Below are 15,930 nucleotides of genomic sequence, written 5' to 3'. Positions count from 1 at the left end.
TGTTAAACGCTATTTCACTCAGAGAAACATAAAATACACCAAACATGGTTTCTGTTTGCATATGCCTGGCCGGCAAACTTCCACTGTGTCCGCTTCGTCATCGTCTCTCATCTTGACAGCTGTTCAGGGCCTGTGGGGGAATTCCTGGCCCCTCCAGTAGACACAGCCTTTCCCCTGCTTACTTTATGGGAACAAGGGGGCAGGGCAAGTCAGATGGTTTTCCTCAGAAACTATTATGTGTTGATTCACTGTGAGGGGGCGTGTTTTACACTCCCACTGCTTCCTTCTTACTGGGAAGTGACTGTCGGGCTTACCGTACAGAGGGAGTGTATGAAAAACAGAGAGGAGGGAGGCTGATGGGTGATGTGAAAGGTGGCAAGATATTTAAGTGCTTCTTTCTGTGAATGTCAGACAGTGTGCTGCATCCATCCCTGGGACCTGGAGGACATTGGGGAGCGAGCAGAATGTGCAGGTGATTTGAGGAGGAATGTATATTTGCCGAGTTTGAAGAAGCCTGCTGCTTTCTTTCTGGTGAGATGGGACTGCGAAAGTGTGTTGTTTTTAAAGCTTGACTATGAAATAATCCTGGGAGGCCTTTATGAGGAGGTTTGTTTATGACATAACCAGGATCAGGAAAGGAAATCAATGAAACCGAGGTAAGTATATTAAAAGAAAACTCTCAGTATGGTCAAATCGAGTGTGTGGTTTTCAAAAAGCTTATACAAAATGACATGTGTTTTTTGGGTGTGTGGGGGGGGTTGAACATTTTTTAATTAGGTCAAAGAAATGCTAACTTCTTCATTCTTTGAGCAAAAAGCAAATGAAGGCTTTTAAACCTGCCACACTGTGAATTTTTTTTGATGTAGACTTTGAAGAAACAGTTAATGATCTCATAGGGGATTGGCCTTGTCTAGTGATAGGCCGTAGAACCGGTTGTTTCCCAGTCCAACTGCCGGAAAGATATGAGTTTCCTGAACATACTCAGGTGTGGCCTTCCTTCGAAAGTTCATCGTGCTGTACTGTACCTTAAAAGAATGCACCATCATAATGGATAAACTTGGATTGAGATAACACAGACAAATTATCTTCACTGTATCTTCACTGTCAACATTGACTCCAGGCCTTGAATGAGGTGTGGGGTGGTGGGGGGTTTCTTTCTTTTTCTCTTGTTAAATAAAAGAGGCGAGTCTATCACAGTCAGTTAATAGCATACTTACTTTGCAGGGTTCAAAGATACGTCGACTAACTGTATGTCACTAATCACACAGTCCTAAAGCGCTTTTACTGGGAGTGTACTGCTGTAACTGATGAGTCATTTCATGCCTTGACCAGAGTACTATCACCACGATCTGATTCAGTGCTTCCAGTGGACAGACTTGCATTTCAGTAGTTTTGAAGCATTTCCAGGAACACAGATGAAAAAAAAAAAAAAAGTTGGATTGCTCAAATGATCCTGAAACTCTCCATATGTTCTCTAACCACAGAATCGTTTCCGTTCTTGGGAGCTTGTTTCCCACTTTACTTTCATTTTCAACGTATAAAAAAACACCTCTTAACCCCTGCAAATTAACAGCATTTTTTTTTTCAACGACTTCATACACCACTTTGTTAAGCAAATGTTAAATGTGACTAATCCCTTCAGTTGCCACAGTAATGACCTCTTGCTCAATCTTACTCTGGAAGAAGTACAGCTGATGTTATCATTTCATCATTACCCAGCCTTTCTTCAGAAATTGGGATCGGTAACCTAACCCCAACATGCTTCTCAACATGTGTCACTTAACTGCAGCCCACATTTATTGTGAAGTTTTTAGAGTTTACTAATTTTATTATTCTTATAGTTGGCTTTTTTTTTCATTATTTAATGGGAGATTTAATGAGATGTGAAAAGAGTTAGTATTGAAGTATGAGCTGTGTAAATCGATAAAGCCATTCAAGGATCCAGAAGTGCCCGAAGAACAGATTTTAATGTGTGCTCTACTATGAGAACTGAATTCCATAGATGGTGACATCTTCAGGTGTCATCTATGGGCTCAGTTCTTTTGGCATGGTACTAGTTTGTCAGCCGTACGGCGCAGCACCAGAATGCCGAAGTTACCACCGTGTGAAATCAATAAAATAATGCTTGGTGTTAAGTTTGTATGGAGATTCCTGTGAATGAGGAGTTAATTTTTAATTGCACATATTATTGCTGTGAATAAAGCATACATTTTGAAATGACTAATGTGTTTCTCAGTATTATTATAAAGTGTCATTATGTATTGTTAATAAACCCAATCAAAAGTCAACCGTATTTGTGGGGATTTAATTAATTAATAGCAATTTTTTAAAAGGAAAAATTATGGTAAAAAGTACGTCAGAAAGTTCAAGAGCTGCTCTGCTACGTATTTAATGCTGACATAATTTTACCAGCTCTTGCAGCATTTCGGCATTATTAAGCTATAGCCATGCTAAAGTTAAAAATGTTAAACACACACCCACACACACATATGTGTGTGTGTGTGCGTGTGTGTGTGTGCGTATGTTGCCTCTCATAAATGTTATTTTATTTTTTAACATTTTTAACTCCAACATGGCTATAGCTTAATAATTCCAAAATGCTGCAAGAGCTGGTAAAAGTATGTCAGTATTAAATACGTGCTTTCTTTTTGACTTAATTAATCGGTAATGTAAGTTTTGCCTTCAGTGCAAAAATCTGACGTACAACTTACAAAACACCACGTTTTTGTATAGTCATTCAGGACGGGAATGCTCACCTACATATATTGTAGTTATGTAGTTATGACACACCAGAACAGGTTTAAAGCAACTCATTTCTGGTATCAGCGTTGGCAACTCAAGTTAAATTAAGCAGTGTAGTGTTACACTTGGTGGGAATGAAAGACGTATGCAATTTCTATAATACTGTTATCACTAAATGACATTATGATGTGGGTCTTTGTAACCAGCACTGAAACAGTAAATATCAAGTGAATCATAGTGCTCACAGGGCTGCCACATCATTACATCTAAGCTACATTCAAAATGAAAGTGTATTAGCTATCTTTTCCTCTTCTTATCTACGCCCCGCATAAACCATGTCCCCTTTTGTTAATGCACCGTCCTTTTTAGTTTTAATTTGTGCCATTTGCAGTGGAGGCGTTCTCTCAAAACAGCTCCTAGATGTGTCTCTGAAAGTCAGTCTGGAAAAAGCCATACACTGTACACAAAGTCCTTTGATAATGTCTGGAAGCGTCATGACAGGACAATACATCATTTCCAACCTCAACTAAGAAATCTCCCATTTTGGTGTGTGTGTGTGTGTGTGTGTGGGGGGGGGTGTCCTTCAGGCTATACTCTTTTCTGGGACTTGTGCCACAGTGGTTAGAGTGGGACTGAAATCACAGAGAACATACTATACTACATTTGAACCAAATTTCACTTGGATAAACAGCATCACAGGATATAGTTCTTTAGGTTGTTATATAATATATAGCAGTAGTTACAAGTGTGCCACTGCATGTGTAGACTAAAGTGTGTAATAAGTCACAAAGAACATATGTGCAAAACAAGGTTGCCACCTCTTAGTGATGAGGAATCTTATATACAGCATTACTATGCTGTAACACTGTGTTTTGTTATTCATGCATTCACTCTATTGAAAGAAATGATTGTGTAGTAAACTTAGGGTCTCTTTAGAAATGTAATAGCTCTTTGGATTCATACTTTTCTCTAAAACAAATAATACTTCCCTCCCTTCTTGTTATCATTCATTTAGAATCCAGGAAAGCTTCTGCAATGAGAAAAATCTTGAATAAACTTTAATTACTATTCGCTGTTTGCATTTTTATTCAAAACATGGAACACACAGTGTAGTGTCTTAGTGACTGCTCAGTCATGGTCACATCTTGACTTGTTGACCTTTTCAAAGGAATAACGTTTCAGGCTGGTTTTGATTGAACTCTCTGACTCTAACTGATAAAGTAAATAAATAAAGTCTAAACAGTGGGTGGATGGTTATTGCATGGGAGTAAAGCGAGTAAGTACTTTAAACAAGTAAGTTGATTTTAATAGCATGTCAGTATTTCTATTATATGATGTGTTTTACCTTACTATAGTTCACACAAAGCTATTTACTTTTGGAGACTATCATTTTAAAGGACATACAGATTAAACAGTAAAAAAACCAAACAAAAAACCCCCCCAAAACGTTTGAATTATTTCCATTTAACACATTTAACGGCAAGTGAAAAAATCCTAAAATTTAATGCAAGACTTTATACAAGTAACAGACATTACATACTCTATTTGAAAGATTTTTTGCTGGTTATATTCTGTACATACACGTCACACGGGAGTTAAAAGATTTTTTCTCAGCAATGTATTTGAAAGAGTTTCTACTTTTTTGTTGGCTGTTTTTTGTTTTTTTGTCTTTTTAACTACCTAGCCATAATTTGCCTGCTTAAAAACATTAATACCCCAACCCTGAAAGTGCTTGTCCCCTTAACTATTTCATAAGCATCATTTCAGCCAATTACATTTATCCACAAATTCACACAACCGTTATCTTTATTTTCATTGGCTACAATATGCTGCCAGTCACTGACGCAATGGCCTTTCGCCAACCAATGGTAAGGTAGTTTCTTTGTAAAGGATGAGCAACAGGCGACTACCGAGTGGGGCAACAGAAAAGAGTTTATCGTTTGTTATTACACAGCAGTACTTGTCTGAAGCTTTTATGGTTTAGTTTAGCCTAATTTTGAACAAGTGGTAGTTGCCAACGGTAACTGTATATACGTTGTTTCTATAGAGTAACCCGGTTTATTCGAGGTCGTGGCATGGATGAGGTACGGCCTACCAGTGGTGCACAAGCCCACGGGCTGGTGCCGCTGTTTCCTCCTGGGCTGCAGGCTATCTATGGGGAATGTCGGCGACTTTATCCCGAGCAGGCAAACCCGCTTCAAGTAACAGCTATTGTAAAATATTGGTAAGTAACCCATGTTGCTGTTGCTCGTCTGACATGCGTGCGGGCATTATATTTGTACAATATATTTAATCTAAAAATAGCTAAATATTAGCCCAGAACTAGTTTAGCTTCCAAGCTAACATTGTAGCTAACCCAACATCCAGAAGCCATACTGTAGTTACTGTTATTCGGAAAGTTTGAGAATGTCTCTTCTAAGCCATACTGGCTTAAATCCAGCTTTTGAAATGTCTCTCACCACGTTTACACGTATAAATGACTTCCATTGTAACCCAGATGTCTTTACATTGGGGTGTCTACTCACAACAATAACAAAACTGTACATGGTTCTCATTCTTTGCTTCTCATAGGCTCGGTGGACCAGATCCGCTAGACTACATCAGTATGTATAGAAACGTAGGCTGTCCAGCTCAGGACGTCCAGGAGCATTGGCACTATGTGAGCTTTGGACTCAGTGACCTGTATGGGGATAACCGTGTTCATGAGTAAGTACTGTGTCAGTAACACAAATCTTGGTTTTTAAACGCCCCTCTGTGTGACCGTTTATTGAATGTGGGAAGTCATTTTGACCCATACAATATTTTAGTTTTCAGCCCTTTACTAAATGTCCCCTCCTGACCAACTGTGAACTCTGAATAGTTCGTTCATCTCAATAAGTATTTGGCTTTTCACAGCCCTCATGCATATACAAATAACACAAAAGTATAAGTGCTGACATTTTGTCAGTCCATTCTCTCATAAAGTTTGTTTTTCAGATTTACAGGGCCAGATGGACCAAGTGGGTTTGGCTTTGAGCTCACTTTTAGACTCAAAAGAGAGGTGGGGGAGACCGCACCTCCAACATGGCCAGCTGAGCTAATGCAAGGTTTGGCTCGCTATGTCTTCCAGTCAGGTAAGGGCACAAAGCAGTTCTGCAATTTATAAAAATGTTTGCATGGATAAAGGTCATATTAAAAGACAATCAAACAAAAGAATTGGAAGAGGTCAAAAACTTTATTGTGGGTAGTTTTGCAGCAAAAATATTTGTAGTAGTGCAGTAGCAAAGGGCTGATACAAGAGACAACCATTCATTTCATGCTAACATTCATGCTTAGGGCACCGCCATGCTGCCATCTTAAACAACAGAAACAAACTATATTAAGTTGTGATAATTCATCAAATTGAATGCCTTTCAGACTAAAAATAAATTTATTTTCATAAATAAATTTTGTTTTATTTTTGTTGATTTAAACATTGTATGGAAAATAACTCAGTACTCAGCAAAAGACTGGTTAAGTGGTTAAAAAAATAAATAGATCGTTGTACTGTGATGTCATAATTTTATTTTGACGTGGGTGCTGTCTTTTGGGATATCTTCTCCATTCATAGAGCACCAGGTGTCACTCAAAGAGAATGGGAATAACGTTACTGTTATACTATTCCTTTCACTATTACCATATCTCAAACCAGTGTAGCGTCTGTGGGAGATTTTTAGACTGATGTGTTTCGCCTCTTTCAGACATGCATACCCTTCCATTAATCTGATAGCGTCATGTTGGCTTCATATATGAATGTGCACCCTGGTCAGTTCGCCATGAAGATTCAAACTGCAGGCTTACTGCAGATCAAGTTAAGTTTATGTATTGTGGACATGACACAGTCTAAATTGTGAGTGGCATTAACACGCACAAGGTTATGACTGTGCATGTCGCTGCAGTTAATACATTCTATCTAGATGATACATTTCTGGTCAGATCAATGTGCAAGAGTTTGAAATAGCCGCTGGAGCCTTGTACAGTGGACAAAGAGCAAAGATGGCTGGAACTGAACCACCAACCTTTCACTTGCCACTGCACTGTGGGGCTGATATCATGGTTCTCTTATTACTGATCTGAATAAACAGTATCAAGACAGCCACTGAAACAGAAAGGTAAAGTTATTCCCGAAAGAGGGGATAGCTTGTTAAAAGAAATGCATATCATGCCTCTAGCAGTGTTCCAGAGATTTGAAGAATCTACGCAATGGTGCACTGATACTGGTTGGTGGCACATGGTGGCCCAAAATCTGACAGTTTGCTGTTTTGTTTTGTTTTGGTTTTTTTTCCATTTTGCAGCCATCTGTAAATTCTTGGTCATTCACTTAAAAATTTGTAACACAGTGTACTTATTTGTCACACGTTGTTTGTGGTCTAGCAAATGATTTAACTGCAAAGTTTTAATGTGATAACTCTCTATTGGCCAAGCAAAAACATGGTGGTGTGCCAAAGAATGTGTTCTTTGTAAAGGTAGCTTGAAATCCCAGTGATGCATGTAAACAAGCTTAACTAGAGGAGTCTGCTCTAGCTACAACACACATTTATGTGTGTTGTAGCTCTGGGTATTGAAAGGACATCTAATTTCCCTTTTGTTATCTTTTGCTGTTTTTAGTAGGATTGTTTTCACAAGTTACAAACAAGACAGTTGTGGTAGTGTGAATATATGTACTCTGCATGGGTGTATACACTGTTGCTAAGCTCATTTGAATCCAAAATTTGTGTAAATAATGTAATTCGATAGACAAGAAGGGAGCATGCAGAAAGAGAAGACTTTTTACTCCAGACTCACTTCTACTCAGTCCTTCTCTGCTTTCCAGCTGGGGTCAATTTGTGTGTGGGTGGGCTAGGCCCCTAAGCTAAACGAATGCTGATTCCTGGCCATCTACCCCCCTCTCGTTTCTCCTGAAGCAAGTCTGGCGTGGGCGCGTGTTACCTCGCAAACAGTCAGATTAGCTTCTGCGGAAAAGTAGTTTTTATGGTTTTCTTTCCATATTTGGGTCTCATTTTGACTGTTTTTCCTCTTACTCATGCTACCTCTTTTTCTGATCTGCCTCCCCTCTTCTCATGTTGCTGGACCATTCCGTCAATGTTTATGTACAGTCAGATGATGAAATGTAGGATTGTTTGAGCAGCCATGACAGGGTGTCTGCTAGACAAATTATAATCCCATGATTTGTTTTTATTTTAAAAAATAATGTATTTTCTTTCTCTTCACTCATGCAGAAAACACATTTTGTAGTGGTGACCATGTATCGTGGCACAGTCCACTAGACAACAGTGAATCGCGTATCCAGCATATGTTGCTTACAGAAGACCCACAGATGCAACCGGTTCAGACGCCATTTGGCACAGTGAGTTTTCTCCAGGTGAGTTTTTAATGTCACTTGTCACTAGTGTAATCCACTTGACAGTAGGCTCAAAACGATTCTGTGTTGAGCTAATTAATGTAAGATTTGAGGTATTGTGTTTGTGTCTCTTTGAGTAGGTTTTTGCCTATGCTGGATTATGCAACCTATGTAAAAATTGTGTTGTGAAGTCCTTCAAAAGTCCAACAGCAGAGGATAGCGGTGACTGTAGCTCAGGGGGTAGAGCAGGTCATTTACTAATCAGAAGGTTGGTGGTTCGACTGGCTGTTCCAGTCTGCATGCCAAATATCCTTGGGCAAGATGCTAACCTCAAGTTGCTCTCAGATGCATCGGATTGAAAATGAATGTCTGTGAATGTTAGCTAGAAAGCACTTCCATGTGCTTGTGTGAATGGGTGAATGAGGAAAGTTGTATAAAGGGCTTTGAGTGCTCAGGCAGAGTAGAAATGGGCTATATAAGAACCAGTCCATTTACATTTTACATAGCTTAATGTCGATGATGCTGTTCATGGCTCACATAGTTGTTGGCTTAAAAGTGGCAGCAGAGTTCAGGTTGAACAGGAGAAGCGCAGAAATCAAAGATTAAAAAAAAAAGCCACAGACAGGTGGCTACAATGGATGCTTTTTATTCTTTTGTTTTTTTAGCTGATATAACTGTGTTTTATGGCTGAAGGACCAACAACGAAGAGTAGCTTGCAGACCTGTTGTTTGCGACACTGCCCCCTTGTGACGGTAAACGGCTGCAACAGTTGACTGTAGGCAAATGAGGAGAGGAACGCAGTATCAAAAATCCATCTTGAATTGTCAGATGATATTTTGGCATTTATTCAATATTATGTAATGTTACCCAATATTAATAAAATAGGTATGGGGTGTCTTACAACAGTTGGTGTAAAAACCATAAAATATGTGTCTCGTAGATTGTGGGAGTATGTACAGAGGAGCTGCAGGCGGCCCAACAGTGGAATGGACAGGGTATCCTGGAGCTGATGCGTGGAGTCAGAGTGTGAGTAGAACTGTGTAGCAGGTGATCTGGTCAAAGCTAGTTTTACTTTTTATTCTGTTGCTTAGCTTGGATTTACACGTAGGTGTTGATTAGTCAAACCTGCGTGTCATTTTTGTGTAGAACTCTCATGAAAGTCATCATTTGAAGTGGAAAGCATAACTTGACTTAAGCGTTACACACATATTTTTTCCCTTTTTAGTGCACTCCATATCTGGCGGATAAAATCGAAATGATTTACCTGCTCAGTCACAGTATTTTTCTCTTGTTTTTCTGTCTTTCCTTTTTTTTTACAGTTGCCTGTAAATGGTCAATCAACTTGTAGGAACTGAGTTGAATAGAAAACACCATTATGTGAATGCCACTTTGTGCTCAGTTTGAGTACATTGTGAGCAGCAAGTGAGGAGCATAGTTACTAGTTAATTTATTAACTTGGTGTGTTTAACTTGAAGTTAATGCTGACCTGAACTAATGGTGATGCTTTTCCTGTGCACAGAGCCGGTGGCCCCTGGCTAATCACTGACATGAGGAGAGGAGAGACCATTTTTGAAATTGATCCACAGCTACAAGTAAGCTTTACTCAATTCTGCACCATGTTGCTTTTATACAGTATGACATAAAGAGGCATTTTTATGGTCTTTAATGATTTATTTATTTTGTGTTCTGTTTTTGGAAACATTTGTCATTGAAACTTAAGCATGATCAAAATCTACTGTTTTATATTTCTTTTAACTCTTCTGTAAAGAGTTAAGCTTAGTGTGACTCAAACGAAACCTGTTGCCACGCTATAGAAGATTAGAACAAGTAGCACTGTCTTGTGTCCTGTGGCTCTAGAGCAGGGATGTCAAACTCACTGTTGGGTAGACTCTGGCCCCCCAGGCCTTATGTTTGGCACGCCTTATCTACAGAAAGCATACAATAGGGTGTGAGCAGAGAAACTGTGGTACTGTGTCAGGTTGTCAGCAGAGGAGAAGTATTTGAGGGTAGTGCAGGACATTTATGAAGACAATGAGACAGGGGTGAGGTGTGCAGTAGGAGTGATAGATGGGTTCAAGAGACCCACTCTGTTGGTGGAGAGGTAGTGGCCCTAACAAAAAGACAAGGGGCTGAACTGGAGGTAGGAGACCTGAACATGCAAAGGTTTTCTTTGAGCGTGACCAGAAATGAGCATATCCTATGAGCATTGGATTAGAAATGAGCATATAAGAGCAGTTTCAAGACAAAGTTAGTGAGGCAACGAGATGGTTTGGACATGTGCAGAGGCGGGATAGTGGATGTATTGGACAAAGGATTTTAAATATAGAGCTGGCAGGCAGTAGGAAAATGGGAAGACCACCGAGAAGGTTAATGGATGTAGTGAAGGAGGACATGCAGAGGGTTGGTGTGACAAAGGAAGATGCTAGTGATAGGGTGAGATGTTGGTAGATGGTCGTTGTGGCGGCCCCTAAAGGGAGCAGCCAAAAGAAGTAGTAGTGGTTGAAAAGAAACCATTTGAAGAGCTAATTGGTCCTGGTCAATGATTTGTTGATATTGGAAGCGAAATCTTCTACAAAGCACTTTAAAGGGAACCTTTTCTTCATTGATATTATTGTTTTTGGTTTGTTTTGCTGTCACAAGTTTTATCACCTCTTTTTTGCCTGTAGATATTTATGCATCGTTTTCATTTCTGAAGAAGTTGACGTTGTGTTTTATGTGAGCTTGTATTGACAATTTGTGTATATTTCTTGCCTATCTAAGCAGGAGAGAGTGGACCAGGGTATCGAGACAGAAGGCTCGAACCTGAGTGGGGTCAGCGCCAAGTGTGTGTGGGACGATCTGAGTCGGCCGCCAGAGGATGAGGAGGACAGTCGATCAATCTGCATTGGATCACAGCCACGCAGGCTCTCAGACAAAGGTATGCCAGCTTCCAAAGAAGCGCATACGATAGATACTCAAGCTGAGCAGAAATGCCTAACCTAATGAAATAATACTTGTTTCTGTCTTTGTTTGTGGGCTGACAGACACAGAGCAGATCAGGGAGACTCTGAGAAAAGGACTGGAGTTTAACAGCAAAGCAGCCCTACCACCTATCAACAGCCAGAAACAGAGCCACGAGAGACCGCAGTGAGTGTTCCTCCTACACTCCAGCACTCACAATCTTAACATGGGTTCAGCTCAGCACAAGGGTTGCGCCAGGATAACTCCCTCCCTCTTGTGCTGTGACTCAAATCCCCAGTGACATCTGAACTATCATCATCGTTCTTTCTTAGCTACCAGCATATTATGTTGCTGTGTTGCTATTCTGTTGCTGCTTTTCTGTGGAAGTTTGGGTCTTCTGCTGTATCAGGTAACTGCTTCATGAAAGGAGTTGCGAAATCTGTTTGTGTGCATGCGCACGTGTGTGTGTGTGTGTGTGCGTGTGTGTGCGTGTGTACGTGTGTGTGTGCGTGAGCCAAAAAGCTGCCTTTCCCTTCTTAGTTGTTTTCTAACAGACTCATCAGTGAACATACCATTTTCTGCTTCCTCACTGAGATTATTTTCTTCTTCTTTCTGTGTTTATCAGGAGTCGAAAGGACAGTTTGGAGAGTGAGAGCTCAGCAGCTATTGTTCCTCATGAGTTGGTCCGAACACGGCAGTTGGAGAGTGTCCATTTGAAATTCAACCAAGAGTCAGGCACACTGTTGCCCCTCTGCTTGCGGTAAAGCACCATTCTTCTTCTCCTACAACCGCTGGGCAAATTAACCCTTTCTGAATGTATGTGAGACCGAAAGGATACCCCAGATATTTATTTTGAACAGGTGTGGCCGAATATAATGGCATGTAGGACCACTAGTTCCTCAGGGGTGAATGAGGAGGTTTTCTGAAAGGCACCCTCAAATATCAGTTGAACTTCCTCCCACATGTACTTTGATATCACTTCAAAGTCTGAAGAAAATAACAAGTTAGCTGCTTTTTAGTGGGCCTAGTGTTATCATAAGTGAGCAGAATGTGAAACGGCTTAAAGTCGATATTAATGTTACCTGTAACATCAAAGAAGTGACATTCAGGAATTTAGTATTTGTTAACAGTGGACTGTTGGACGTAGACTCTGATCCTCTAGATTTGTCTAACATGTTTTGGTGTTTTTACATCTATTTCCTAGCTTTTCTTAAACAGAGAAGTCAACAAAGGTTATTAGTGTACATTGACAGAGCAACTGAATCAGTGCTGTCAACACAGCATGTGGAGCATGTCTGGCTCTCCTTCCTGCTCGCCTACACAGCAAGAAGTGTATCAAACAGCAGGAAGAGGATTTAGGACAAAGATAGTACATTAATACAGATTAGCAGATATAAATTCAATGTTAAAGTTACCTCCATATGTTCATGACAGTCACATGGTCTATAAATCCTTACCATTTCAGCCATCTTACATTGAAGAGAAAAAAAAATGTTAATCTTAAAATGAGAAAGAGAAGAGAGCCTGCACTTGGTGAAAGGAGTCCGTTATTGACAAAAAGAATGCAGCTATTGCCTCTAACGTGAGTTTTGGAATTCACAGTCCAGTAATATCTGGATTTTGTTTACTTTTTACTGGGGATGTAGGTGACATTTATAGGAATGTGTATAACCAAAGAAAATGCCATTTAAGCGGACTATCCGGTCGAAAGTCTCCTTTGTACCATTTCCCTCTAATGCTGAAGTGACAAATGGCAAACTTGCAATAGCAAACAATAAGATTTCTGATATACTCTGTAACTTGTGGAATTTACAATCCGTCTGGATTTTTTTTTTTTTTTTGTGGGAGGGGGGCATAGGTGACATTTATAGGAATGTGTGTAACCAAACAAAATGCCAACTGAGCGGACTATCCAATAGGAAGTCTCTTTCCCACCAGTTTCAACCTGCTTTATTTTTAAACTCATTTTTAGGAGAGAACAAGCTTAGAGTTACTGTACAGAGAGAGCTCTGTGTAAAAGGAGGAGAAATGTGTTGAGAACACAGTGTTATGTCCCAGTTATATGATACCGCAATGAAGGGCGATTATGTCATATTTCCTACAAACTGTCCTCTGTGATATTAATGAAACAAATCTTTTGGATCTTTTTTCTATTCCTCCCATTGAAAACTGCAGAACATAGTGTTTCTCTTAATTTAAATTCATTTAAATAATTAACTGACTTTAAATGTTTACGGTTATTTCTCTGAATTAGAAAGCACTCAACTCCTCAGCATCGACTAACAGATTTAGTTTAATTCTCGTGGTTATTTCAAGCATTTTGACCTTGATTTATTATCTTCAACAGGTCAGTTCTTTAAGGCTTCCTCTGATGCAAAATGGCAAACTGCCTTTCCTCAGTCACCACAAAAAAATTGTTCAGAAGATAAAAGGTTAAAGCTTATAAATTTTAAACGCTTACTAGCAATTTCTTTATGACATAAGAAATCTTGTTTTATGGCAAACATAAATGAAAACAAACACAACTTATGAGTGTAATCATGTGGTTAGTTCATAATGGATTGTGTTTGATCTTTTACAGGGGGCGGTTGCTCCACGGGAGACACTTCACATATAAAAGTATCAACGGAGACACGGCCATCACTTTTGTGTCTACAGGAGTTGAAGGTGCTTTTGCTACTGAAGAGCATCCCTATGCAGCCCATGGCCCCTGGCTTCAGGTACCCACACGGAAACTCTGACCTCTGGCTGTTGCGTTCCTGTTTAATGAGTTCATTTTCTAAATTCTGTTCTCCTTTCATAGATTTTGTTGACTGAAGAGTTTGTGGAGCAGATGCTCGGGGATTTACAGGAACTCAACACTCGTGATGAGGCAAGCAAAAACCCCTTGCAGGTTACCTTTTACTTTCAGTTTTAGGCACTGTGACTACATGCCTGGTATACCTTGCATGTGTTTTCTCTTTCTGCAGACAAAGTTGCCAAAGGAGTACAGCTGGCCAGAAAAGAAGCTAAAAATCTCTGTTCTACCAGACTCTGTGTTTGATAATCCACTCCAGTGAGACTGACACAGAGACACTTGCTCTTTTGAAAATGCCAAGAAAAAGACGTGTAAACATTTCCAGAGTGGACCATCAGAAACAGCAGACCTCCCTGGACTCTGAGAGGCTGTCAGAGCTTATAGATATGTTGTTCCCACTGTGGCTGGCCTCAACTGTTTCACTCAAAAAGATAATCTGAGGGATGAACTAAACATTTCTGACTGTTACCGCATTCTCAGACTAGCACCATTGTTTACAATATCTGTATGAGGATTTTGAGACTATCAGACCAGCCAGTCCAGATGGTTGGCTTGTTAGAACAATCCTGTTGGTCAAACTGGATGCTGTCAGTCCTCCAGGTAGTTCAAAATATACATCACTAATGTAGTTGAGCATACATCCTGTGATCTCCTGACATGCTGTCTAAAGCAATAACTGAGCAGCAGTTCTCAAAAACACTTCTATTTATTCCGGTGGCCTTCGAAAGGGAAGAAGAATAACCAGTTTAAACATTTTTTATCAGTGTTGTTTTTAAACTGAGCTGATATGTATAGTATTTACAAATGCTGGACATTTTTCTCTGATATGTTTGTGGTCACGCCAAAGTTTGAACCATTTCTGTCTCAAATGTTTCATGTTTCGGGAACACTAGTCTGACAGTTAATCATTGTCTCATAGCCTGTTATTAACTGTCACTTTTTAAGTACCTGGCAAATGCTGCAGGTATAACCACCTCGATTGCTCCTCTGTGCCAAGATTATAACTCCAGTAATGAGTTAGGTTTTCTCACACAACACCCATGTGTAGTGTCACTGTTGTAGATGTTAATAGACTGTAATCTGTGATCATGGCCTCCTCAAGTGCAGTTTCCAGTGCCTACATATATGTAACATATGATTTGGATCAGTGGACCTGTTTAAAAATGAGTAAACCTCCACAGTGCCTTTCCCTCCAGCCGAAGGGGGGAAAAAATCCCAACATATTTTCCGTGATTGTCAATGCAGCCTGAAGCTCCTGGATTGTTTGGACACATCATTTTGAATCGAGCCTGCTGCATTCACTCCCTTTTTCTGATACTGTTATTTCACTCCATATTCATGCCAAAAAAAGAAGACTACTTTTACTACAGCATTTTCCTACAGAAATGTACTCATAAAACATGATGTTACCGTTTTCTTTTTTTATTCAGAATGACAAATAAAATTTTGATTTTTTTTTTGTACTGAATTTTTTAAGCACTATCTTATTGACTGAACTGGCTGATTGTAATCCCAAGTGCATTAAAGTGTGTATGTATGTATGTATTTACACAAATAAAGCTGGAACACTAATTCAGAAGTACTGTGGAACATTATTTTTGAATTTTTATTTATAATTTTTTTCTATTTTATTGTGATTTCCTGTAACGTGCAAAACAACAGTATTACACTTTTTCTGAAAGTAATTAAGTAAATTTATTATTTATGGCTATGTCTAGGTTTCGATTTTCAAACTTTCAGACTCCCAGAAGAGTAAAAAGCTCTGGTGGTCTACTTCAGGTGTGTCAAACGTGGATTGGTGGCACGGTGGTTAGCACTGTTGCCTAATTGGACAGACTGGACTCTTTGGAGTTCTGATCTGGCCCCTGAGTTCAATTCTTTCTGTGTGGAGTTTGCATGTTCTCCCTGTGTTTGCGTGGGTTCTCTCCGGGTACTCCGGCTTCCTCCCACCGTCCAAAGACATGCAGCTTGTGGGGATAGGTTAATTGGATAATCCAAATTGCCACTAGGTGTGAATGTGCGAGTGAATGTGAGTGTGAATGATTGTCTGTCCCTGTGTGTTGGCCCTGCGACAGACTGGCGACCTGTCCAG

The 15,930-nt window shown here is 39.8% G+C and overlaps 1 protein-coding gene across 5 annotated transcripts; it reads left to right on the top strand.

Annotated features, from left to right (window-relative positions):
- The first annotated feature begins 399 nt into the window (after window positions 1–399).
- Window positions 400–15,410, top strand: sufu (suppressor of fused homolog (Drosophila)). Of its 5 annotated transcripts, none has more exons than XM_085477779.1 (13): window positions 402–656; window positions 4,790–4,966; window positions 5,314–5,448; window positions 5,719–5,855; window positions 7,980–8,122; window positions 9,042–9,127; window positions 9,621–9,693; window positions 10,865–11,018; window positions 11,125–11,227; window positions 11,667–11,801; window positions 13,623–13,761; window positions 13,845–13,913; window positions 14,011–15,410. In XM_085477779.1, exons 1-13 carry the CDS (start codon window positions 646–648, stop codon window positions 14,098–14,100), a joined length of 1,452 nt encoding a protein of 483 aa, XP_085333905.1. In that variant the 5' UTR covers window positions 402–645; the 3' UTR covers window positions 14,101–15,410. The 5 variants fall into 5 exon arrangements, 4 of the variants coding, with proteins under 4 accessions (XP_085333905.1, XP_085333904.1, XP_085333907.1 ...); XM_085477778.1 differs by having other exon boundaries at window positions 10,862–11,018; XM_085477781.1 differs by lacking the exon at window positions 402–656 and adding an exon at window positions 4,538–4,610 and having other exon boundaries at window positions 10,862–11,018.
- Window positions 15,411–15,930: the final 520 nt, after the last annotated feature.

Source organism: Copadichromis virginalis, linkage group LG13 (genome assembly GCF_057382275.1).
Source record: "Copadichromis virginalis isolate Kocher_CV1m ecotype Utaka linkage group LG13, C_Virginalis_male_GT1.1, whole genome shotgun sequence".
NCBI classification, from domain to species: domain Eukaryota; kingdom Metazoa; phylum Chordata; class Actinopteri; order Cichliformes; family Cichlidae; genus Copadichromis; species Copadichromis virginalis.
The sequence above is the reverse complement of the archived record's forward strand: the minus strand, read 5'-3'. Positions and strand labels throughout refer to the sequence as shown.